This window comes from Ceratotherium simum, chromosome 25 (genome assembly GCF_057802395.1).
Source record: "Ceratotherium simum simum isolate JZ-2026a chromosome 25, ASM5780239v1, whole genome shotgun sequence".
Lineage (NCBI taxonomy): Eukaryota > Metazoa > Chordata > Mammalia > Perissodactyla > Rhinocerotidae > Ceratotherium > Ceratotherium simum.
This window is the reverse complement of record NC_141924.1, coordinates 14,011,783-14,037,942: the sequence shown is the minus strand read 5'-3', so window position 1 is coordinate 14,037,942 and position 26,160 is coordinate 14,011,783. Positions and strand designations below refer to the sequence as shown.

The window sequence follows — 26,160 nt, the reverse complement described above, 5'->3', positions numbered from 1 at the left end:
TGTTATGTACATCCTTGAAAATACGTATTTTGATTGGCTGTATACTAATTTCTCTTAGATGTCTACTCTTAGATTGTGTCCATTTTCCTTCCTGTCAGTAATGTATTAGAGTTCCAGTTGCTCCATATCCTTGTCATCTCTTGGTGTTGTCACTTTTTAAAATGTTAGCCATTTTGCTAAGCATGTAGTGATATCATTGTGATTGTGACTTTAACGTACATTTCTTTGAATACAAATAATGTTGAATATATAGTCATGTGCTTATTCGCCACTTGAATATCCCTTTTTGTGAAGTCCCTGTCCAAGCTTTTTGCCTGTTTTTATTGTGTTATTTTTCTTACTGATTTGTAGGAGTTCTTTATATTTTATACATATAAATCTTTCTTAGCTGTATTTATCACAAATATCTTCTCTCAGGTTGTAGTTTTGTAACCAAACTCAACAGGTCTGTCCCTTGGTCTGTGTGGAGCTGAAAAGCAAAACCAAGGCTAAGTGGGTGAAGAAAAAAGGTTTATTGCTTGCACAAGCAATGGAAGACACCTGGGATAGCTCCCAAAGCAGCGCCCCCTGCCCCAGCTTAGTGCAGTTGGAGACTTTATACATTAGTGTGCAGAGGATATGTTACAACTGTGTAACAGCTGGGCCTAATCCGGGCGCATCTGCAGGTCATTACATAATGAGTTCAATGCCATTACATGGTGAGCTCGATACAACATGCCATTACATCACAGGTCCAAGGTAACCTTTGGCCGCTTGGAGCTGGAGCAATTTGCAGGGGTCTTGCTGCAACCATGTAAGTTTCACTGTAGGATGGCAACATCTGCAAAAACCAGGACATCAACTTCTGAAAAACAGCACCTTTGGTTTTCTCCTTGTCTGGAAAACATTTGACAGGACTCTGTTTAGCTATGGATCAGATTTTCATTAACCCTTTCCTTGCCTGGTTTCTGGTCACAGCTTGACTTTCCCTCTCTTATCCATATATATATATATGTATTTTTTTTATTTAGTTTTTCAAATGTCAAATATACATAACATGAAATTCACCATTTTAACCATTTTTAAGTGTACATTAAGTACATTCATAATACTGTGCAACCATCACCACGTCTACCTCCAGAACTCTTTTATCTTGCTAAACCGAAACTCTGTGCTAATGAAACACTGACGCCCCATTCCTTCATCTCCCCAGCCCCTGGCAACCACCATTCTACTTTCCGTCCATGAATTTGACTGCTTTAGGTACCTGATATGAGTGGATTCATACAGTATTTGTCCTTTTGTGATTGGCTAATATTACTTAGCATAATGTCTTCAAGGTTCATTTACATGTAGCATGTGTTAGAATTTTATTTCTTCTTAAAGCTAAATAATATTGTATGTGTATACCACATTGTATCTAGCCATTCATCTGTCGATGGACACTTGGATCGCCTCCACTTTTTGGTTACTGTGAATAACACCACTATGAACACTGGATGTCCTCTTACTGGTATATTTTAATGTTCAGAAGTTCCTAATGTTAGTCAAGTCCAAGTTATACATTTTTTCTTTTATTATCTGTGGTTTTTATGTCATATATTATATTTGTGTATACCAAGGTTGTAAGCAATCTCCTATGATTTTTTTCCTACAAGTTTTATTGTTTTACTTTTAACACTGAAGTCTGTAATTCTTCAGGTATGATGTGAGGAACAGATCAAGATTCACTTTTCTTTCCATATGGATATTCAATAGCTCATCACCATTTGTTGAAAAGATCACCCTTTACCTACAGCATTTCAGTGTGCCTCTATTGTAAGTGAGCAATGGGACTGACCGAAGGTTAGACAAACAGACCAACGGAACTTACACAACCTGTCCCTGGATTCTCTGTTTCGTTTCATGAGTCTGTTTGCCCAGCCCTGTGCAATACCACACTGTTTTAATTACTGTAACTTTATGATAAATCTTGATATCTGGTAGTGTAAGTCTTCCAACTCATTATTCTTCAGGATTATCTTTATTATTCTAGGTCCTTTGCATTTCCGTGTAAATTTTAGAATCAGCTTGTCAATTTCAACAAAAACGCCTGCCGGGATTTTCATTAGGATGGCATTGAATCTCCAGACCAAGTTAGAAAGAATTGGCTTCTTAACAATACTGAATTTTTCAATCCGTGGTATCTCTCCATTTATTTAGGTCTTTCATTTATTTCAGTAATACTCTATAGTTTCAGTGTAGGGGTCTTGAAATTTTTGCTGGATATCTTATGAGGTGTTTTATGCATTCTAATATGATTGTAAATTGTTTCACTTCTTACTGTTTCTTTTTCTATTGCAGTAACCTTGGCTTGTAACATTGTATAAACTTCAGGTGTACATCGTTATACTTCTATTTCTGCAGATTACATCATGTTCACCACCCAAATACTAATTACAATCCATCACCACACACACGTGCCTAATCATCCCTTTCACCCTCCTCCCTCCCCCCTTCCCCTCTGGTAACTGCCAATCCAATCTCTGTCTCTATGTGTTTGTTTGTGGTTGTTTTCATTTTCTACTTACGAGTGAGATGATACGGTATTTGACCTTCTCCCTCTGACTTATTTTGCTTAGCATAATACCCTCAAGGTCCATCCATGTTGTCACAAATGGCTGCAGTTCATTGTTTCTTATGGCTGAGTAGTATTCCATTGTGTGTATATATATGTTTGCTTCTTAATATAAAGAAATATAATTGATGTATATTGATCTTAAATCCAGTAACCTTACTAAATTCATTATTAATTCTAACAGTTTACCTGTAGATTCTTTTGGATTTTCTACATATGTATCAATATCATATTGTGATATGATGATATGCTGTCAATATCATGTCATATCATCTGCAAATAATGAAAATTATTTGCTACAACTGGAAATTCACTCCTGGGCTATTCACTGCCCCAGCCTGGAAGTGACCCATGTATTTTCAGCTCACATGTCATTGGCCAGCACTAGCCACATGGCCCCATCCAACTGCAGGGGGCTAGGAAATGTGGGGGGCCAATGAACTGTTTGTTGAGCATTTCTGTTACTAGAATGAGGACTTCAATGTACTTAGAGGAACTGTCAACCTAGGATATGATACCCTGTGAAAATATCTTTTGAAAATGAAGACTTAAAGAGATATTCTGAAACAAAAACTGACTCTTCCCATGGCCTGTGTGATTCACCACCACCAAGCCCACCTCCATGTCATCAGTGGGGGTCCTCCCATGGAGCAGGCCCTAAATCAGAGAGGGGCCATCATCTGTCCCTCCCAGTCCAGGGAAACTTAGTGAAGCCACATGGGGGAATGAAGCACAGGGGACCCAGGAATTCCTTTTCTCTCAATTCCTGGAGATGAGAAACAGAAATGAATGAGTTGCTGACAGTCAGATCGGCAGGAGATTGTTTTTGTTTGTTGAGATATTTTGTGTCTCGCCTTCTTGAGCAGGACACAGTTCTCTGATATCCCTAAGAAAGCAGAGGTGATCACACTGGGGAGGGAGGGAGAGAGAGGAAAAGAGAGAGAGGAGAGGAGAGAAACTGAGATTGACTCTGGCAGACATTTGTAAAACAGTTTGGCCCCCCTGCACTTGAAATACAGACTCGACCGGTGATCTCTGGATTGGAATTGGAAGCTGGCTTGGAGCTGGACGCAGTAACAGATTGTCTTGATCACTTTTTGAAAAGAGAGTATTTTTGTTTGTATGTGGGATAAGAGCCATACATAAAGGAAAAACATTTAACATTTTTTTCTGTTCGTTTATTTAAAAGCGTGTGTGTGTGTGTGTGTGTGTGTGTGTGTGTGTTGACGTTGGGCAGCCAAAGTGTTTGACTGTAATGAACATTTGTTATTCTTTTTACTCCTTAAACACTTTTCCTCTGTTGGGGGGTTCCCTGCATTATAACTCTTGAGGTGGAGAGACTGCCCCCCACCATAGAAATCAGATACTCCTTCCCAGCCTCTTTTGATGCAGGGTCTACCAAACAGATGGACTCGCACTAGACTTCAAATAATAAGACCCATCCAGAATCAAGTTTGGGGATAACAGCAGCAGCTCCCTCCAGCGTCCACAGCCACAGGGGATGAGGCCCCCGCACTGGTGATGGTGGCACTGCAGCTTCTCACCTGCTTCTCAGGGTGTTTCACAGTGTTCCTGGAAGTGCTGTCCTGGATACAGATTGCATCAAGACCTGATTTCCTTCTCTCCTAGAGAGTCTCTGAGATATCTAATAGATCACTTCCCTGAGTTAACTAGTTTGGGTTCATTTAAGTTGTTAGAAGCTAGGAATGCTGACGGATTCAGGCATGCATTGGTTCATAGAACAGATCAGTCCAAGGGTGGATCTGCTTCAGGCATGGCTGGTTCTAGGAGCTCTAACACTTATTACCAGAACTCTTTCTCTCTTCCTCTCAGGTCGGCTTCTCTCGGAGTAGGCTTCATTCTCAGGCAAGACCTTCATACGTAGTGGAGAAGATGACCACCCGAGACCTAGGTTTACACTGTCCTTAAAGTTAGCACATCAGAGAGAAGGGAACGCATCTTCCCAATTTCTCCAGCAGAAGTCCTAGGGGTGACTCTGATTGGTCTGATTTGGGTCACATGCTTCTGTCTGAAGCATCTAGATATGGCAGAGGTCCCCAGATTAGCCTGTTAGAGCCTTAGTGTCTCAGTAACTTTTTCTCAGCGTCCCTAGGTCAAAGAAATACCTAATAGTTCAATCGACTAAGCAGTTAGGTCTATACACTGTGTGAACCACTGCAAAATGGTCATGGGATGGGCCAGCCTGAGCCGGGCGCCCACCTGCAGCAAAGGAGGTGGGGCCAAATGGTTGACAGTGTCATTGAGTGGTGAAGCCACAGTTCCAGAAAGAAAATTCTGCTGGGCAGATGTCCAAATGATGTGGTGGACATCCTGATGGAATGGTCTTGGCAGGCCCAAGTCTGACGGGTATGTGAGGATGTGACTGTGTGGGAGTGCGGGATGAGTGGACCAGGCGGTGGGCTCTGTGGGGTTCATGTTGTTTATTTATATGGTAATTGGACCCCCATACCTGACTCCAATAACTTCCCCTGCAAAACCAAGCCACACCACCCAAAATGGAGGCCCAACAGTAGCCGATTCATGATCCAGCAGTGCTCCGGCCTGAGGGAGAGTGCCCACGACATGAGAATACTTTACTTTGGACAAAGGATGTGAAGCTATGGAAATGGATGATTGAGTTACATCTATCTTTCCTTTCTTTGTCCACAAAACCCAATGAGCAGACCACTTCCTTCTTTAGTTCCTGGGCTATGAGGGTGATTCCAGCAGGCCCAGAATTTAACTGAGCTGTTTTGCAGAAGCGCCTGGCGCTGACTTTGGTCAAGGCCTAAAACATACCGATGAATAGTGTCGCTTTGTGAACATGGGTCCAAGGAGGAGTTTGGGGGTGGTTTGTCCCAACTTGTCAGCATTGTTTATTGCTAACAATGAGACTGATCATTTGTTCTCAGTGAGACCCCCAGGGTTCTGCTGATGAGGCTGGTTATGTAGGAGGAATTTGCCTGTGTGACCAGTGAGACATAAGACTCTATCTCAGTCTTCTCTGAAATGATGGATTCTTCACACCATGTGCAGAGACCACCAGACTTCAGGCCACCTCCCTGAGAAACCAAGGGAGATGGGTAAGCTATGTCCACTCCCTAGCATCCTTGATGTTGCCAAGTACAAATTCAAACAACACCAATGTTTCATCTCTCAGGTTGGCACAAATGCAGAGGACAGAGTGCCTCATTTTTTGATGATGGTGTGGTGCAAAGGGCCTTTCCACACACGGCTGGTGCAAGTGTGGATTTGGCAAGATCTATACAAATTTTTAATGTGAATGCTCTATAAGCAGAATGGCACCCGGATTAGCTTGAGAAGTTAAAGACTAACATACCTATGTTCTCTCCAGCCCAATTAGAGGGAATTGAGCCATTTTAACATCACGAATTTCACTAAACAGAGTTTGACTGCTAAAGATTTACAAGACCCCAAAGACAATGTTTACAAATCTGCAGTTTATTCTATAGCAGCAGCATTAAAGTGAGGCTGTGCGTCTACACCACGGGAGCATTCTTGTGCATTCTCCCTCTCTCTGCATCATTGCACCTACTGGAGGTTTCAGTGCAGCAAGCCTGGCTGTGCCCACCATGCCTCTTCAGAGTCTTGGTCCATTTTCTTTCTGATTGCTTAGATTTTTCTTGTTGATTCGTAGAAGCTGTTTACATATTAGGCATATTCCCCCATGGTCTGTTACACGTGCTGCAAATATATTCTTCAGTCAGTCGTTTGTCATTTGACTTTGCTTATACTGATTTTCTCTTTTCAGAGTTTTAAAATTTTACATACTCAGATATATTCCTTTCAGGTAACTGGATTTCATGCCATGCTAAGAAAGGCCTTTATCAATCCAACATTATAAAAAATATTCTTCTATATTTTCTTTTGATATTTTACACTTTTATATGTTATGTTAAAGTGTGATTTTGCTGTTGGTTTCTGATAACCTTTATTTGATAGTTATTTCTTGTATTTCTAGCTTACTATGGATTTTTATTTGGATTTTAATAAACAACTTTAAATATTTGTTCTGTAAAGACTCATGGCAAGGAGGCCCATCGGGAAGGGGAGGAGGGCAGGGGAACTCCAGGAGGAGAGAGAGGAGGGCGTGGGGAGGGGGCTGGCATGTCTGGGTGACAGCAACAGGCGGCGTCTCTGGGTCAGAGAACTCCAAAGAGCAGCGGCATGCGGCCTTATAACAGCAAAGCCCTGTGTGGTCAGTAGAGAACAGCTGTCCCGCGAGGTTTCACAGGGTATGTAAAGTAGGCAGGCCCTATGTGGCTAAAAATCTGCTTATCTGGGCTGTTTTAAAATCATTGGATGTGTGAAAATTTGAGTTTGGAGCCAGCGGGCTTTTGAGCTAACAGGTCTCAGCCTTGGGGAAGAAATAAACAAGCCAGGGGCCAAATTCAAGGGTGACCTTTGGTCCATTTACATGACAGGAGCTTAGAGACAAGCCCTGGTCTGAAGAGTTTAATCAACAAGGGGAGGAAAGGTTGCTCCTTACTCTGCCACGCACTGTGTGGTAGACAGAGGTGCTCTGCTTGAGGATGAAGAGAGGCAGGGTGAACTAGCATGGCCTTGAGTGGTGATAAAGAGCTGATGGAAACGATGAAGGAGGATGCGCTATGTGGGGTTACACATACTGTGACCAGTGGTGGCTGAATGCCCCAGACAGTGCACATTCCATGTTGAAATTCCCTTCTGTGAAAGCCCAGAGAAAGAGGCAGGGCTTGGGAGAAAGGCCTAAGACGGCTGTAATAAAACAACCGTAACCAAAATAATGTGGGCGATAGCTAACAATTATCTCATGCTTTCCATGTGTTAACTCAGTTCTCCCTCTCAACAAATTGCTGAGGTGTCCTCCCATTTTGAAGATGAACCTGCAGGTTCAGAAAGGTTGATTCACTTTCCCAAGGTCACACAGCAAGTAAATGGTAAAGCCTGAATTTGAACCCAGGCAATCTACCTTAGAGCCAGTTCTCCTAACTCTACACAATCCACAAAATCAGGGCTGGGGGCCAAGAGATTCTGGGAAAAAAGAAAACGTAGACAGGGGATTAGCCAAGTGCTCTTGCTGGTGTCATCGAACAGGTTCCAAAAGAAGGTATCCTGACAAGTGGGATGCATTCTGCACTGTTGCTGGTGTATGGGGTCTGGAGAGACTGATGATGGGGAGGGAGGAACAAGGGAGGGACACTCGTAGGTGCTTAAGAAGGGAGGTTAATCCATCTCCACGCCTCTCTGTCCTCCTCCCCTAGCTTCGCCTTTTCCCCCTCACTTCGCCCCATCTGCAAAAATAAGTCACCTTTCCTTGGAGAAGAGCTCGCTCTGCTAAGCGAGAGAGCAAGAAGGGAAGCTTGGGCCGGGGCGGCCAGATGACCTCCGGGTTCACTCAGGCGGTCCCAGGACCAAGTCTCCAGGACCACTGGGCCCACGACTACCCTGCTGCTGCAGCGCCCAGTCCGGGGTGGGCGCCGGGGAAGACGCCCGCCAAGCAGAGGCCGGGCCTCAGGGTTGCGCATCTCCGGGGGCTCCTCCCGGGCTCTCCCCTTCCCTCTCCCAGACCCTTCCGGTCGTCCTGGCTCTGCCTGGGGACCGACCACGCGGACGCCTCTCTCTGCTGTCCGAGCCCAGGGCTCCGCGGGGCGTCCAGGAGGAGGCGGCCTGAGGGGCGGCAGCCCCGGGCGGGCCGGACGGGCTGGGTCGGCCTAGTGGAGGAGGGCGGGTCTTCACCACCGGGGCCAGGGCGCGTGTGTCGCCCGCAGCCGGGACAGGCGTCCATCGTGTCTTTCATTTGCATTTGCCTGATGGCTAATGAGGTCGAGCGCCTTTTCGTCTATCTCCTGGCCGTGAATGTCCTCTTTTGTGAGCTTCCTGTTCAAGTTTCTCATCCCCTTTTCGATTGGACTATTTGTCTTTTTCTCATTAATTTGTCAGGGTTCTGTATATTTTCTGGATGTGGGCCTTTTGTTAATTAAGGGACCGTGCAGCGATGAAAACAGAAGCAGAGGCCGCAACTCGCCAGGGGTCAAGTCAAGCAGCCAGGAAGCCACAGTCAAAGCCTTGACTTGAACTTGGCGACCCGGAGAAGGCGCCAGCCCGTCTAGGACCAGCAGCATCCGCGCTTCTTGGGAGTTCGGTTAGAAATGCAGAATTTCAGGCCTTGTCCGAGGTCTGCTGAAACCCGGTGGCAGGGCGGCAGGTCCCCGGGGGCTCACGTACACAGAAGTCTGGAAGCGCCTATCTGTGAGGACGCCTCGGGGTCACACTGTACTTCATGAATGTCGCTGCGATGGAGAAGGAGGAAGGGGTGGAGCTGTGCGAGGACACGGGTCTGTTCCAAGGTAAATACACTCTTTCCTCTATAAAAGGTTTTTTCCAGATGCGAAGGCCAAAATATTTCTCCACGCCCCCCCCGACCTGGTGACAGTGGCTATTTATTTACCGAGCTCTTTGTCTGCTGCCCGGGTGGCACAGCAGACAGCCGGCAGCTGTGGCCTGGACCCTGGGAAACTCGGCTCAAAGCCACCTCATCTCATCTGCCTGAAATCCCAGTTAGAGACACATTCCTCTAAGTCGTGGGGACCCAGCGTAGGAGCAGCAAGTGGACCAATTACAGAGCCGGTGACCCTGCGTCCCCACGCTGCACACAGGGGCACCCGAGTGAGTACTGCACCGCCCGACCGGGCTTCCCTGGGCTGTAAAATGCGGGAAACACAAATGCACTTCCCTGGTGAGGCTGTGTGGGGCAATATGGGAGAAAACGGATGGAAAGTCCTTTATAAGTAATATGCCAGTCAAATATTAGTCTGTCCGGTGATTATCACGGGTGGTGGAATCAAAAGGGATGTGTCCTCTTTTGTTTATCTGAACTATCTGCGTTTCTTCTAATGAACGTGTAAAAAGTGTGTAGGATTTGAATAAAATGCTAAAAAGATATGACCTTTATCAGTTTCCAGATAAATTCTAAAAAGTAAGTCTAAGATACTATGAATCCAAATGTCTTTTCTTCTATGCTGCTAAGAACCAAGAGCACGCCAAAATAATATCCTAGGACTTAAAAATTACACAATTATCTTACACACTCACGGATCCTCCGAGGGTGACCATCCTCACAGCTCTGGAGGCGCTGCCCCATTGTTCCCTTGGAGGGTGGTTCTCAGAAGTCTAAAGCCACGTGCTGGGTGCCCCAGGATCCCTTTGTTCCATGTGGAATCTGGTAACTTTGCCAGAGTATGACCACTGTGTGACCATTTTTCCTGGGACGTGGTGTGCTTCTTTTTCTTTCTTTCTTTCTTTTTTTTTTTTTTTGCTGAGGAAGATTGGCCCTGAGCTGACATCTGTGCCCATCTTCCTCTATTTTCTACGCGGGATGCCACCACAGCATGGCTTGATGAGCGGTGCCTAGGTCCGCGCCCAGGATTCAAACCCGCAAACCCCAGGCTGCCAAAGCAGAGTGTGAAAACTTAACCACTATACCACCAGGCTGGGCCCCATGATGTGCGTCTTGATTACTAGAAAGATGTCTTGAATTTTATCGTTAAATATTTGTTCTGTTCACATATTTCAGTTTTCTGCTTAGGGCATTCCAATTAGCATATGTTGGAGTTTGGTCTTTATTCCATTTATTTTTCCTGAACCTTTTTAGCACTTTGTTTCCATTTCATTTTGCTCACTTTCCTCATCTTTGTCTTTGGTGTCCCTTATTTTTTATTTCCGTTTTTTAAATAGTGTCCTCCTTCCCGTGTATGAATTCCAGTAAGCATGTATCTTTGCGACGGCTTTCCTTTTCTCTTCTCTTCTTTCCTGAGCTCCAGTTTCTACGTAATTTCCTCCTGTGGTCTTGCTGTGTCTTCCCCGAGCCCTCAGATCTCTGCTTTTTTGCCCTTGCTTTGTAAAGGAAATTGCTTCGCTAACTTTTAAAAAATTAATTGCAAAATAATTGTTTGCGATTTTCATCAGCTTTTTGGCAACACTCTTCTGGTGAGTGTTCTTTATGTGCCATTTGTTTTTGTTGTTTTTGCTGTCTTCCTTTTTGTCTTGTAATACATATTTTTTTATTATGGTGAAATATATATAACATAAAATTAACCATTTTTAGGTGTACAGTTCAGCGGCATTAAGTACATTAACAGTGTTGTGCAACTATCAGCACCATCCATCTCCAGAACTTTCTCATCTTCCCAAACTGAAACTCTGTACCCATTAAACGATAACTCCCCGTTTCCCCTCCACTCGGCTCCTGGTAACCAGTCTTCTACTTTCTGTCTCTATGAACTTGGCTACTCTAGGGACCTCATATAAATGAAATCATACAATATTTGTCTTTTGTGCCTGGCTTATTTCACTTAGCATAATGTCTTCATGGTTCATCCTTGTAGCATGTGTCAGAATTTCCTTCCTTCTTAAGGCTGAATAATATTTCATGGTATATATACCATATTTTGTTTATCCATTCATCCATCAATGGGCACTTGGGTTGTTTCTGCCTTTTAGCTCTTGTGAATAGTGCTGATATGACCATTGGTGTACAAATATCTGTTGGAGTCCCTGCTTTCAATTCTTTTGAGTATATACCCCAAAGTGGAATTGCTGGATCATATGGTGATTCTATTTTTAATTATTTGAGTAACTGACATGCTGTTGGCAGTGGCTGCACCATTTTACATTCCCTCCAGCAATGCATAACTGTTCCAATTTCTCCACAATCTCACCAATGCTTATTTACTGTGGTTTTTGTTTTTTTATAATAGTCATCTTCACGGGTGTGAGGTGGTATTTCATTGTGGTTTTGATTTGCGTTGCCCTTAGTGATCAGTGGCGCTGAGCATCTTTTCCTGGACTTATTGGCCATTTGTGTGCCTTTCGAGAAATGTCTCTTCAAGTCCTCTGCCCATTTTGCAGTTGGGTTGGTTGTTTTTTGTTGTTGTTGAGTTAATATTTTTTGTGTAGACCTTGCGTTGGTGGCTTTTTTTATGGACCAGCTGTTTCCGGGCGATTCCAATAGGGAAGAAGCCAGGACTGTGTTCTACATTGGAGAACTGTTTTTTCTGATCTACGGTCTTCTACGTGCGTTTTCAGTCTTTATTTCTCCCCAGGCAGTGGGATCGGGCGGTTTTCAGACTATTCACAGTGCAGATTCTTTTCTCCTCTCTGTCTCAAGGACAAACTGCTTCCTGCCAATGGCTCGTCTCACTCTGCGTCCTCCTTTAGTCGTGTCTTCACTGCTTCTCGGAACCCATCCAGATTTGGTGCCAACCTGTACACCTTATTCTCACTATTTTAAACAAGGGATTTTACTTTTGCATTTTGGGAATGCCGTTCACCTTGAAGAGGGGCATTTTTTTCTGAAACCTGCAGTCATTGCCTGCTTTTTCTGAAATCTGCAATTATCAACCTCCTCTCTCCTTTTCCTTGCAAAGCCCTGCTCATTCCCATTGCTTTTGACATCTTTTTAATCTATTTTACCTGTTTTCCCTAATTTCTAATGATGGTGTTTGTATCATTTTTCTTGTTGCTTTTGGATAATTGCCAAGGGCAGAGAAACTGATAACATGATCCATTCATCTTCACACTGGAAGTCCCTGCAAAAAGCTCTGAGCGTCACCATATTGTGATGGAGAGAGGACGGAGACTTGACATCAGAGGACACAGAGCTTTGCTTTCCTCTCTTTGCTTCTACCTCTTGGGCAACTTTCTCTGAGAGTCTCTCAAGTGTTTCGTTTCTTTTTTTTTTTTTTAAAAACTTATTTATTTATTTATTTTTCCCCCCAAAGCCCCAGTAGATAGTTGTAGGTCATAGCTGCACATCCTCCTAGTTGCTGTATGTGGGACGCGGCCTCAGCATGGCCAGAGAAGCGGTGCGTCGGTGCGCGCCCGGGATCCGAACCCAGGCCGCCAGCAGCGGAGCGCGCGCACTTAACCGCTAAGCCACGGGGCCGGCCCTCTGAAGTGTTTCTTTTATTCCTCAATTCCCCATATAATATTGGCATTTCCCAGGGTTCCATCCTCGGCTCTCTTCTCCCCTTCTAAGCTCACCATCTTCCGTAGATTTCATGTGTTTACGAATTCCCAGGTCTGAGTCACTAGGTCTCAGCTCTATATGAAGCCACTGCCTCTCTGGATGACTGTGGGGTCTGTTTTCTTCTTTACGAGGTGAAGCTGCATCTCTTCTGGCCCAGGAGCCATTGTCACCAGTGGAGAGGGAAGCACCAAGGAGAGCTCAGAGGCACCATGACTACAGCACCAACTAGAATCCACCCCGGTAACCCTCCCTTCCCTTGGTTAATTGTTTTGACCACAGCGTGCTGTCTTGACCTACAATGGGTGACACTGGAGATTGGGCCCTGAATGTGGGTAATCCCGGTTCTTAAGGTGAAGGCAAGGATCTAAAGTACCACTCCTGCCCTATTTCCCACAAGACCCTGCTCACACTCCTCCTACAATTAGAGGCATCTCATCCTGGGCCCCTTAGCTACAGGGACCATATTTTGTGAACCCAAATCAGAACATGTATTCAGATCAGGACACAACATCTGCGCTAGCCCCTCCCTCTCGCCCCTGCAACTCTCAACTGTAGGCTTTTGGGGTCAGGTTGGAGGTCATCGTCTGGCTGTGCGGTCAGGAACCCCAGAGGTGCCTGAACTCGGCCTTGGTCCAGCCCCTCCTCCTCACTCGCTGGTCCTTGAGGGAGATGTGAGGACAAGAGACAATGTGAAGGGGAAAGCAGAGCTGCACCTCTATTCTCCTGGCTTGGGCCTGAATCTCCAGAGCACAGTTCTCCAGCAAAATGGGTTTAATTATGGGGTTTAATCCAAGACAGCCTCTCCCTCCCTCTAAACCCAGACCCCAATCTCAGGAGCTCTCTGGCCTCCAGCGAGGAGCTGAGAGGGCCCGAGTGAGGAGAGATGAGGGAGCAAGAGAGCTGAGCTCGGGCCAGCTCATCGCTTCTCGTGAGTGGAGAGAGGAAGCAGGGGGAGGAGAGGGCTCCGTGCGTTCGTGTGGCCCTTGAACAGAGGGTGACCGCAGCCTGTGCTGGATGTGGTCCCTCAGGGTCGGGGAACTGGAACCAGAGGAGGAGCATAACGCCCTCTTGGGGAGAAATGAGGCAAAGCGAGGTGCGAAGGGCTGTTATTTCTTTTTCCCAGGTAGAGTGATATTCTAAAATTTCCCGGCAAAAGATACATTTTTAACCACAGAAATGTGATGGAATATGAAATAGGATCATTCGTGAAACTAGCTGTGAAAGCAATGAAACCCAAGTCAGGGTTCTATTTGACCTCTAATTCTGTGTATAAATCTCGTCTCAGGGAGTATTTCCTAAAACTGGGAGGAAACGGGCCATCTCATGGAGACCCAGCACCACGCGTCCGTCCTATGGATCTCCCACCCCCACCATTTGATTTCACTCTGCTCCTGCCGTGCCTTACCCCGGTTCACGCCCTTCTCACACCCTCCTCACGCCCTCCCCAAAATGAAGTAAAGTCATCTCCCCAAGATCTATTCTAGACCAGGACTGGGGAGATAGTCAGCCACAATTTTAAACATTAAAACTTAGGATCATGAACTATTAGCCCTTATTCTAATGTGTCCCCAGTGTCTGTCCTTTACCACGTACAGTGTAGATAAGAAAGCAAAGACATTTCTGCCTTGAAGGATCTGTCCGGGGCAGCCACTCTAAACCCTCAGTCAGCTGAAACCTACTCACCGTGACTGTCTGTGTAGAGTGGAAGAGAGCGAAGTGCCTAAAATAATGTGACTCGAATCCAAGTGGAACAACTATGACAATAAGTAGTAATAATTAACATTAATAGCATTAATAAGTAAAGAGTATCACATTCGGTAAAAATCAGATTTGAATAATTTTCTTTCTTTTTTTTTTTTTAATTTTATTATTATTTCCCCCCCCCAAAGCCTCAGTAGATACTTGTACGTATAGTTGCACATCCTTCTAGTTGCTGTATGTGGGACGCGGCCTCAGCATGGCCGGAGAAGCGGTGTGACGGTGTGCGCCCAGGATCCGAACCCGGGCCGCCAGCAGCGGAGCGCGCGCACTTAACCACTAAGCCACGGGCCGGCCCTGAATAATTTTCTGCATACAAGAGATATTCTGAAATACAAGTGATGCAAAAGGCCAAAATAACAGGCTACAAGAACTTGTCACATCTAAATTTTAAATATTGTCACATGACAATATTCCGGGGCGGGCTCAGTAGCGTAGTGGTTAAGTTCACGCGCTCTGCTGCGGAGGCCCGGGGTTCACAGGATTGGATCCCGGTGCGCACCAATGCACTGCTTGTCAGGCCATGCTGTGGCGGCCTCCCATATAAATTAGAGGAAGATGGGCATGGATGTTAGCCCAGAGCCAATCTTCCTCAGCAAAAAGAGAGGAGGATTGGCAGATGTTAAGCTCAGGGCTGGTCTTCCTCAAAAAAAAAGATGACAATATTTAACAACATTAATTTATTTGACTTTTGCTGGTCATACTATGCGATCAGCAGCATTACTGCTTAATGACTTACTATATAAGTTGGAGATTTTATAATGATAAAAAGATGAATAATATTGTTTTATTTTACTGTTTTTTATTGTCAAAATAGCACGTGATTCTTGCAACAAATTTCACTAAGACAGATGAATGAAGGGTACAAGTGTGGGTCTTCCCTCCCCCCAACCTTAACGTCTCCCTCCCCCAGGCTAAGCCTTGGTGTATCTCCTCCCAGAATTTTTCCCTAGTCGTATACCACATATATAATACTTTAAAAATATCAAGATCATGTTCTTCAACTTTTTTTCTTTTACTTAATATATCCCGGATCTCTTTTGAGGTCAGTTCATATGGATTTGCCTGGTTCTTTCTCACGTCCGTAAGCCTTTATTTTATATTAATGTATTTTTTTTGCTGAGGAAGGTTAGCCCTGAGCTAACATCTGTGCCCATCTTCCTCTAGACATGGCCACAGCATGGCTTGATGAGCGGTGTGTAGGTCCGCGCCTGTGGTCGGAAGCCACAGACCCGGGCTGCCGAAGCAGAGCGAGCGAACTTACCCACTACACCACCAGGCTGGCCCCTATATTGGCCTGTTTTAATGTCAACAGTCCCCCTACGTGGATATTTTGAATTGTTTCCATTTCTTTTTACCATTTCAAGGAACTGGTGAACATGCTCACACATGTTTCTCTGTGTACATACCATTGCGTCTGTGTAGGATGAATTTCTGGCGGGGTGGGGGGGCGCAGGAATGCTGAGATTCAGATGTGTGTCCTGTTTATGTTGTGACTTACTCAAATCACCCTTTCAAAAACTCTGTCACTTTACGCTCCAACCCAGCATCTGAGAGTGCACGTTCCCCTCCTTCTTTCTCAGCAACATGGGATGCTTCCATTCTTTTTATTTTTGCCAAAGTGGTCAATGAAATGGTATTCTGCTTTGGTCTAAGTTTACGTTTTTTGGCTACTAATGACGTTAAGCATCTTTTCATATATTTATTGGCCATTGTGTTTCTTTCTTCAAAGAACACGAGAAATACCTGTTTACCAAAAATGAGAACCAAGTGCAGCTGGAAATATCAAGGATTTTGTTGTTGCTTCTTTTTTTTTTTTTTTTTTTGTGAGGAAGATCAGCCCTGAGCTAACATCCATGCCAGTCCTCCTCTTTTTGCTGAGGAAGACCAGCTCTGAGCTAACATCTATTGCCAATCCTCCTCCTTTTTTTTCCCCAAAGCCCCAGTAGATAGTTGTATGTCATAGCTGCACATCCTTCTAGTTGCTGTATGTGGGACGCGGCCTCAGCATGGCCGGAGAAGCGGTGCGTCTGTGTGCGCCCGGGATCCGAACCCGGCTCGCCAGTAGCGGAGTGCGCGCACTTAACCACTAAGCCACGGGGCCGGCCCTGTTGTTACTTCTTAACTCTTCAAAAAAGAATAGGCGTGGGGGAGAGGTGGGAGAGCCACGTTTCAGGTGTGGGGAAGGGAAATGGAGTCATGTTCATTCATCACATTAAAAACTTTAAAAAATCAGAAGCATCCCATGAAGATGAGGCAAACATATGGAAAGCTGCAAGTTCTTTTAAGCCTTCAGAAAACAGGCAATTCTTGTGTCATATAAATTGTCCCAGAAACAGAAATCACAGTATGCTATTGAGTGTATTCTACGAAGCAAATATAACGCTAATAATAAAGCTTGATTACAGTGAAAGAAAACTATAGCTGAATATCATTTATGACTCTAAGATAACATATTGAATACAGTACTAGAGAATATAAATCTATATAACATATTGATACAAAAATCTGCAATGATCAAGTTGGGGTTTTCATGGACTATAAGGATAATTCGATACATGGAAATTTATGCACATAATATATTCATGGGATAAATAAAAAACGAAAATTATGGTCATCTGGAAATTCAGCACCTAACCCTAATAAAAATAATTAAATATAGGAATAGAACATACTGCCTTATCAGGATGAAGAGTGGCTTTCGTAAACCAGCTGCCAACAGTGAAATACTAGAGTCAATTTCATAAAATTAAATAATTTAAGAATTCAAGCTAATGCAATAAGGCGTGGAACCAAATAAGAAAAATGTGTTGAAAAAATAGGAAAGAAAACCAGTATTATGTATTCATGAATTATTCATTGAATAACTATTACAATTAGTAAAATTTCAGTGAAGCTCAGAGGAGTGTTAAAAGTGAATAATATTTCAATAGAGTAACAAAACAAGTCAGAAAACATTAAACAACATTAAAAGGTACTATTCATAACAGCATCAAAACAATTTCAAGTACCACGGAAACAAAGTTAGCACGAAGTGTAAAGAAGCAATAAATCTTACTTAAAAGAAAACGGAAAACTGGAACCCCTGGGAGGCCACACCGTGCCTCTGGGTAGGAATATAGCAGATCCCTGGATTTAAGGGAGGATGCATCCTGAGACCTTCTCAATGGCCCGTGTTTGCCAACACTACAACAGCAAATAACTTCCTTGGTCAAGTTTAACAGGAAATATAAGCTGCTCCCCAGCCCCTGCGTGGGAGTCCTGCACACAGACCTCCAAGAGGCCAGAAAGCAGAGGGGGATATGGGAGCCAATCACGGTCCAGTCCCTGGTCAGAGTGGAGGCAGCCAGGACAGGGTCGGGGCCGTTATATGAAGGACTCCTATGGGTGACAAAAACATGAGGACCCCAATGTGCCACAATAGGGGAGGGTGTCTATAAACATGAAGGTACGTCCCCTCTTGAGGAAATAACATAGAGTCATCAAAAATAATCGTTATGACAACGATGAGGCAATATGGAAAACACTTGTATAATATTACATTTTAAAAATAACACACACTATGTTATAAAAGTTTGTTATAAAAACCATGTGAAGAAGAACATGCATTTGAAAAATAACTGGAAGTAAATGAATAAAATCGACAGTTATGTTGTGGCAGTATTCGGAGTGATTTTCGTCAAATTATATTGAAAATAGACTTAAAGTGATTTTTGAGCAACAAAAGAATCTATACCATAAAAGTCTTTAAACAAGGGTAACTGAAACATTGCCTGGGTAGGGGAGGAAATGTGATTTTCCCGCTACGCTTCTGAGTTCTTAGCTGAGACACCTGTAATAAAAGGCAGATTAAGAAGAGAAAAACAAACATAGGTTTATTAACACGTGCACATGGGAGATACCCAGGGGAAAATGAGTAACTCACACGGGTGGCTTAGAATTCAATCTTAAATACCATCTTAATAGGGAAAGAGGGGTGGGGAGATAGTCCCCTTAGAGGGGAGTCGTGGATTTTTAGGAAAGATGAATGGGCCCTTAGAAGAATAGATGGGAGGCATGGTAGTTTGTGACAAAGTTTGTCTGAGTGAGGTGTCGACTTCTAGTCTTCTCTTCTGTAGTAAGAGTCAACTTCCCTGGTTGATGGACCTCTCGGGGAGGGGATCTATGACCCTTGAGTTCCCTTTGGAGGATCTGTCTGTAGGCTGATAAGAGAGGTTCAGAGAAAGCACCTCTCTGCGTAGGCTGTTTTTCAAGTGCCTTCAGCTCAAAATAATCAATATATCAAAGCAGCATATTTATGGGGTAGTATGTTCTGCTAACCTTCACCTACCTGGTTAAAACAAACAACTCACCAACCAATGAACTCATCTCTAGGAGGGCTTAAGCAGAGACCTGACAATCCAGCCAGGATTGTGTAGATTGTAGAGGGCTCACTTGCTTTTGAGTTTACAATATTATAAATAACGTGGCCCTGATCATCTTTGTGCCTATCGTTGGGTTATTGGATGATTATCTGAAGACTCTTGTGACTTAATATCAAAATTTCAAATGTCTTTCACCAATCTACTTTGCCACCAGAAACCTAAGAGATCACCAGTTTTACTACATCCCAGTTAGCATTGGGTATCATTATAGTTGAATTGTTTGGTTAAAATCATTAGGGAATAATGATGTGAAATTTTTGAGACCTTAAGATTTTTGATGTATTCTAACTTTGCTTTTTTTATTCCCGGATATTATAATTAGATAGTCCACTTTACCAGAGCATCGTTAACCCTTTTTGGGCCAAGATGACTAGAGAAGAAATGTGCTGGCTACTCTTTCATCCACAGGCTTGGGAGGAGATGGCGGAGATGACTGGCTTGGAAAGGTAATCCTAGAAAAATGATGTCTGGGGAAGAAATTACCAGAATGTGAGTTCTGTGAGGGCAGAGATTGGGCTGATATGCTCACAGCCATAATCCCAGCATCGAGAACCACGTGTGGCACAGACCTGGCCCTCGGTATTTGAGTGAAGGAATGAAGGAAACAAATCTGAGTGTTAATATCCGAATTTTGTTGCTGTGCTGTCGCCATCTGCATAGTATGAAACATAAAAACGTGTTCCAACAAAGTTGGGGGAGGAGTTGTCACGCTCTCTCATTTACCTCCCTTTGCAATTAGAGATGTGCACAAAGGAAGAAAAAAGGATTTACACATCCTCATAAAAAAATTTCTTAGGAAAGTAAATTTAAAACCTTTGGTAAGCACATGACTAGATGCCTAGGCATGTGGCTTATTGGACAATAGAATCCTAGAAGCAGAATTCGCTCCATTTCTCCCAATCCAGGAACACTCCTTCCCAGCCTTTCTCCACCCTTGCTCAAGCCACGAAAATGCCTAGGTCTTGCCTTGAGATCCAGACTCCTGGGATGTACCTTTCCGTGGCCTTTGGCTGGGCACTCAGACTCTCCGACAGCTCGGCTGAAGCATTATACTCATAATGATTCTGCTCCCTGACATAGGCTGTACTCACTCTTGTTCAGTGCCCATAAGGTTCTGTAAAAGGAGTTGCAGTGCCATCCCAAGCTCTCAGATTATAAAATCTTCCTCAGTTGTGCAAACTAAATTGCCTGCCCTTTCAGGACAGGAACAACCCATTCTACGTATCCCTGTCCTTGGCCCAGCCTCTCTGCACTGTCATCCCTCCCTCTTCCACCCTTTAGATTCCTCCCCACAGCTCCCATCAATCCTGAGATAGCTCAAAACAAAACCCTTTACATTTGCTGCTGGCTGATGAAGCCAACTTGGACTAAGTTAACTGGGTCACTTCCAATGTGCCTGTGCACACATTTATCTTCCCTCCTTTGGTGAAGGCAGAGAGATGGTTTTTCCTTTCTTCTGGGAAGCTGGAGTCCTAGATTCTTACCCTAATGCCATCACTAACTGGATTGTAATCCAGGGCAAGTCACCCCCACCCTCCACCTTGGGGCCAGCTTTCTCCTCTGTGAAAGAGGGGGTTGGGCTCATTGATGGTGAAAATGTGGCAGGTCACCACTTACCTTCTGTGCTGGGCCTACAGAACATCACGGGTCAACGGCAGCATTCTTTCTCAAAGACCCTAGATGAGGCATCACACTTCTCCTTGTGAAAGTGGTCTAGACACGCTTACCAACAATGGCAGGGAGTTTATGCCTCTTTGCCATCCATGTACCAGATGATCCTGGTGAGGCTTCCAATTCTGACATCCCATAGCTCTAAGATTGAGGTTGGAGGGGACTGAACTCCTGGTGTACAGAGACATCTCAAAGAAAACTCTGACTAAGCCTTAAGAGTGAATTGACACTGGAGAAGGATGTCAGAAGGCCCCTCCTTCTTCCCCGGGGAGGGGTCAGTTGGCTCATGTGCCTGAGGCTGCTGATGGCCTTGCCCAGGGAGCAGAGGGCTCTAAAGCCACTGTCAGCTGTTCCTCTGAGGCCTTGGGGCTGCTTGGTTCCAGTGTAGTGATCCCACAAGCCCTGCCTTCTTTCCTGTCGATCCACTCTCCAATATCCCTTAAACACATGCCCAGTCCGTTGTACATGCTCAATTAGGAGATAAAAAGGAACAAACTTAAGGGTTATACAAGTCAGACTCTGTCACGGGCTGCAGGAGGTTGACTGCGGCATCCTGCATTGTCCAGTGGTGTCCACTTTGGAAGCCCAAATCCTGTAAGACAAATTTACTTAGAACAGTGATTCTCAAACAAAGACCCTGCAGAACTCTGGTGTTCCAGGAGCTGGAGCAAATTGATTCCACAAAAAAATGAATAATGGTGGTCTTTTTCCCAAAATATAGGGAAAATTTGAGCTCATGGAGAGACTTTTCTCAGTTGTACATTTTTTCTTCTTCATCACTTTTTCTTAAGACTATGTGCTTCTCCTACTTGCCTGTTTACAAGTGAACAGAGTAAAACCCGCTGTTTCTACGTGTGACCACCCTTTCGTTAGAAATCGAGTTTCAGTTTCCAAAATACACAACACCATCACACTGAATAACAAACACTGAGCCCTCCCCTATAGAACAGATGACATTTTGGTGTCTCATTGGAGGTCCTCCCACCTTTTTCTTTGGAAGTGTAGGTTATTTTATTAACTTTTTTGGAATAATTCTAATACATGCACATGATGCAAAACTTAAAAGGAACAAAAGGGCAAACGGTGAAAAGTCAGTCTCCCTCAAACCTTTTTTCCCAGCTTCCCAGATTCTCTCCCAGAAGCAACCACAATTTCCAGGTAGGTCCCTTTTTAACATAAAAAAGGAAAACCAAGACATCTCCTCTGTAGGCTCTCAGTACTTTTATTCCCCGAATAGAATTGCTCACAATCTGTTGTATATGTGTAAATTATATATATATGCACATATATATTTATTAAGAAAAGATTTGGTGACAAAAGTCGGTAACACTTTTAAGTCATATTTTATTCATCACATCAGTATCCACATACGGTTAGAAGAGAGCTGTCCATGGGTGAATGGACACGTAAGCCAGTCTTGATGAGCAGAGGGCTTGCTGGAACTGTGCTCGGCCACCTGGGGGTCCAGACCACGGGGAGGGACCCTCTGTCCTGCTGCTCCCCAATTGTACCTTGATTCCCAGGGTCCTGCTCCCTGAGTGTGTTCGAAAACTCAGATGACCTAGAAGCTTTTAGCCTCACTGGGGAACCTGTCCCAGAATTGGAAAAATAATCATGTGATGTGGATTGTCCCCAGGGATGAGGCCAATGTGCTGTATCAGATCCTGTTTGAAGAGCTGATGCGACGTGAGCAAGTGTCCGTGCTAGATGGAAATCTGTCAGAGGAGGAAAAAATGTTTCTCCTATGTTTTCCCTCGCAGAAGCATAAGCTGGAAAAGAGTATCAAAGAGCTTAACACCATTGCAGACCAAGTTGACTCAACCCACAAGATGCTCACCAAGACCAACCTGGTGGCTAGCTCCTCAAGTGCTGTCTGTGGAGTCATGAGCATCCTGGGCTTGGCCCTGGCACCTGTGACAGCAGGAGGGAGTCTGATGCTCTCAGCGGTTGGGCAGGGCCTGGGGGCAGCTGCCGCCATCACCACCATTTTCACAAACGTCTTAGAAAATAGAAGCAATTCGGCAGCAAGAGACAGAGCCAGGATACTGGTGTCTATTCCAGCGACAGAGGAGAATGAAGCTCTTGGAGGAATAAAGTTGTCTGAGGTCTACGCTGCTGGGTTGTGTGTTAATAAATGTGCCAGCATCATCAAGAGCATCAGGCAACTTCATGCCTACCGGATGGCCAAAGCCAACTCTGGCTTCACGGCTATGGTTAAGAATTTCATGGCCACAGGCCGTGTCCCATTCTGGAGGGCCACAGGGGTGCAGAGAGCCATTGAGGGCCCAGCTCAGGCCATGACCAGGGGTGCCCGGGTGATGGGTGCTGCTGGAGCTGGTTTCCTTCTTATGCAGGATGTGAACAGCCTTCTGCAGAACTGGAGGCACCTGGAGGAGGGAGCGAAGGCCGGGACGGCAGAGGAACTGAGAACATGCGCCAAGGAGCTGGAGCAGCGGCTGGGCCAGCTCACCCAGCGCTACGAGCGGATCATCTGGAAGCAGTGCTCTGTGAGGAGTTAGAAGGTAGGAAGGGGATGCGTAAGGCAGATGTGGTTGTGGTCTTCATAAACGTCCCACGGCGGGGAGGGGGGAATGCTAAAGAGGTAGACATATTAATAGACACATACAACTGCTCTTACTTCAGAGAGAGGACTCTCCCCACTCCCCCCACCTGGATGAGGTCCCTCCCATTCTTTCCGGCATCTCATTCTTTTCTCTCAGAGCACTGACCACAGTTTTGAGATCACGTATTTGTATGTAGGTGCTCACTGTCGTTCTTCTGTCCTGTACCCTCTGGGAGGGCAGGGACGTGTCCCCAGCATCTAGCAGGGCTTGGCACGTGGTAGGTGTGCCATAAATATGTGTTGAATGACATGAGCGTGGCATTTTGTGATCAAGGGGATGTTTCAAATGAGTTGAAAAAGGATATTGATTTGAAAAATAGTTTCTATTTCTTGACTCTCTTATTTAAAGGCATTATATATCTAGATGGAAAAACTGAAATGAAAACTCCTACCAGGAAAATAAAGAACTTCAAAACTCCTTTTTCTTATGTGAGGAAGATTAGCCCTGCGCTAACATCCGATGCCAATCCTCCTCGTTTTTGCTGAGGAATACTGGCCCTGGGCTAACATCTGTGCCCATCTTCCTCTACTTTATATGGGATGCCGCCACAGCACGGCTTAATGAGTGGTGCGTCGGTGTGTGCCCGGGATCCGAATCTGCGAATCCCGGGCCGCCGAAGCGGAGCGTATGCACTTAACCACTACGCCACCAGCCAGGCCCCTCAAAACTCCTCTTTAATTTTACAGAGAGGACAGAATGTGATTGGGGAGGAATGCCACTGCCTGAGACCCCAGAAAGGGACACATAAGTCTTTGCTGAAGGTGTGAAGGTTCATCATTCTTCGTTCATTTGATAGATTTTAATTCAGTGAGGCCTGTGATAAGGCGAAAGATTTAAGGAAGTGTTACCAAACTTGTCTGCATGTTGGGATGACCTAGGAAGCTTCAAAAAATAGTGATGAGTGGGTGGGTCCTACCCCCAGGGACTGGGATTTAATTGATCTGGGGTATAACCCCAACTCTGGAAGTTTTAAAGGATCACCAAATAATTCTGTTGAGCAGCAGAGTTTGGGGATGACTGCTCTAAGGCGTGAGGTGCTTTCTTCTTACTTGACAGTATCAATACGCTTTTACCCTCTGGGTACAAAGTCTAGCTTCTTAATAACCAGGTGCAGATTTCGGGTGGTCAACTAGGAGACACTAGGATTCCTTTTCTAAAGGGTCTTGTCCACCTCTTCCCTTGCCCGTCATGGAGCACAAGCTTAGGCCAAGTCCCGGCAGGGCACTGAAAAAATCGTGTGAAAAGACACAGTTTCTGCTCTAATGGCACTTGGTGCCCAGGAGGGGGACAGACGCCAGATCAGCATTAATGAGGAGGAGAGGTAAATGGTATGACATTAGCGAGCAGGACAGGGTGCTGTGGGAGCCCTTGAAGGTGCACTTACTCCTGGGGTGGGCGGGCTGTGGAGAGAGGGGAGGGAGCACCTGGTGGTGAGAGAGGCTGGTGCCACGATTCTGCTCCACGCCACAAGCCCCGTGCATTCCTGGGCTGTGCCTCTGCCTCACCTCACTGAGCCCTCTGCACACTGCCTCTGTGCATTTCCAGCCAGAGGGGCCATTCGTGAAGTTATTCAATGCACCTCTCACCAGGCACGGCTGCGAACAAGCCAGACAAGGCCTGGGTGCGTCCAGTGAGAGGACGACCTCGCCCAGCCCTGTGATGTCTGGGCGCTCAGGAGAACCTTCTGTGAGACCCCAATTATGCTGCAGAAGTGACTAAATGCCTTCCTTTTCCTTTTTGCCCTAGGTGGTCAGGCTGTCTCCACGGAACCTTGGTTTACGAGAGGCAAAATACAGGATCTCAGTTAAGAAAACTCGGGGTAGGGAAATTTCTGCTTGCCACGAGGCACCCAGCAATGATGACAGAAAGGGGACCTGCAGCGGTTGGTGGTAACCCTTGGGGACTCCGGAAATACCTGGGATGGAAGGGGAATTTGTCAGAGACCAGATTTTCTGTGTGTACTGGTGGGGTCGGAGACCAACAAGACTTAAATATTCATGTTAAGTTCAACTGAGGTCAGAACACATTTAGAACGTGTGTATTTCCAAATTGTAGATAACTACACAGTACCGTTATAATTAAAGTGGAAAAAAAAATCCTTTATTTTAAAATAAACTATGCTGTGCGACTCCTCCACTCCCCTTCTTGCGCTGCCCCCCACCCATCTCTCACTATGGTCATGCCGTGCACAGAATCATGGTCGTGGAGCCTATTGCTCAAGCTTAGATCTGATCTGCATTCCCAGTGCCCTGCAAGGTGAAAGTCAGTGATTTGAGAAAAGCTGTTACGGAGAGAAAGTTATCCTTTTATTGCTGCAGAATTTATAATCGTGAAAAATTGGACACCATTAAAATGTTCCAACACGAGGAAACTGGTTAAACACCAACTCTGCATCCACTTGAGAGAACATTATGTCGCTATCAAAATGATGTTCACGAGAGTCAATAATTGGATTGGCATGGAAAATGTTTATTGTATCAAATTAGGTGAAAGAAAAGCAGGATGAAAACTGTAGATGCACTTTCTCACCTTTAACCTAACTGGGGGAAATCACGTCTTTCAAACCTGTGTGTAGAAAAAAAGCTCCAAGGAAATACAGCAAGGTCACACTGCAGCTATCTTTATTTAGATAATTTTGGTTACTTTTTCCTTCTTCCTTTTACCTTTCTGTATTTTTCAAGTTTTTTATTATGTGAATTACTGTTTTATGAAATGGAAAGGATAATAAATGCTTACGTCAAAATTAAAGAACTTTAAAAAAAGACCAACTTAGAGTCGGCTGGTCTTAATTTAGCTTCTTAAATCACTTGAATGAATACAGTCTCCTCCTCACTACTGAATGAAGCCACGGTGGGAGGAGAACGAGTGTGTTTTCATGGAGGACCATTCCCATGATGTTAGCAATGGCTGAAAACCAAAGACGCCTAGTCTTTTTGTCCTGGACCCAATTCTAGTGTGTGTGTGTGTGTGTGTGTGTGTGTGTGTGTAGTGTGTAGTGTGTGGTGTGTGTGTGTAGTGTGTGTGTGTGTAGGCTTCCCCACGTGTGTGTGTGTGTGT

General features: G+C 44.9%; 1 protein-coding gene across 2 annotated transcripts; it reads left to right on the top strand.

The window, feature by feature from the left end:
* Positions 1-8,421: 8,421 nt before the first annotated feature.
* Positions 8,422-25,862, top strand: APOL5 (apolipoprotein L5). Of its 2 annotated transcripts, none has more exons than XM_087448975.1 (5): positions 8,422-8,946; positions 12,758-12,866; positions 19,131-19,254; positions 22,116-23,001; positions 24,850-25,862. In XM_087448975.1, the coding sequence occupies exons 1-4, from the start codon at positions 8,884-8,886 to the stop codon at positions 22,996-22,998; spliced, it is 1,179 nt and encodes a 392-aa protein (XP_087305101.1). In that variant the 5' UTR covers positions 8,422-8,883; the 3' UTR covers positions 22,999-23,001; positions 24,850-25,862. The 2 variants fall into 2 exon arrangements, with proteins under 2 accessions (XP_087305101.1, XP_087305102.1); XM_087448976.1 differs by lacking the exon at positions 8,422-8,946 and adding an exon at positions 9,087-9,265.
* The last annotated feature ends 298 nt before the right edge of the window (positions 25,863-26,160 follow it).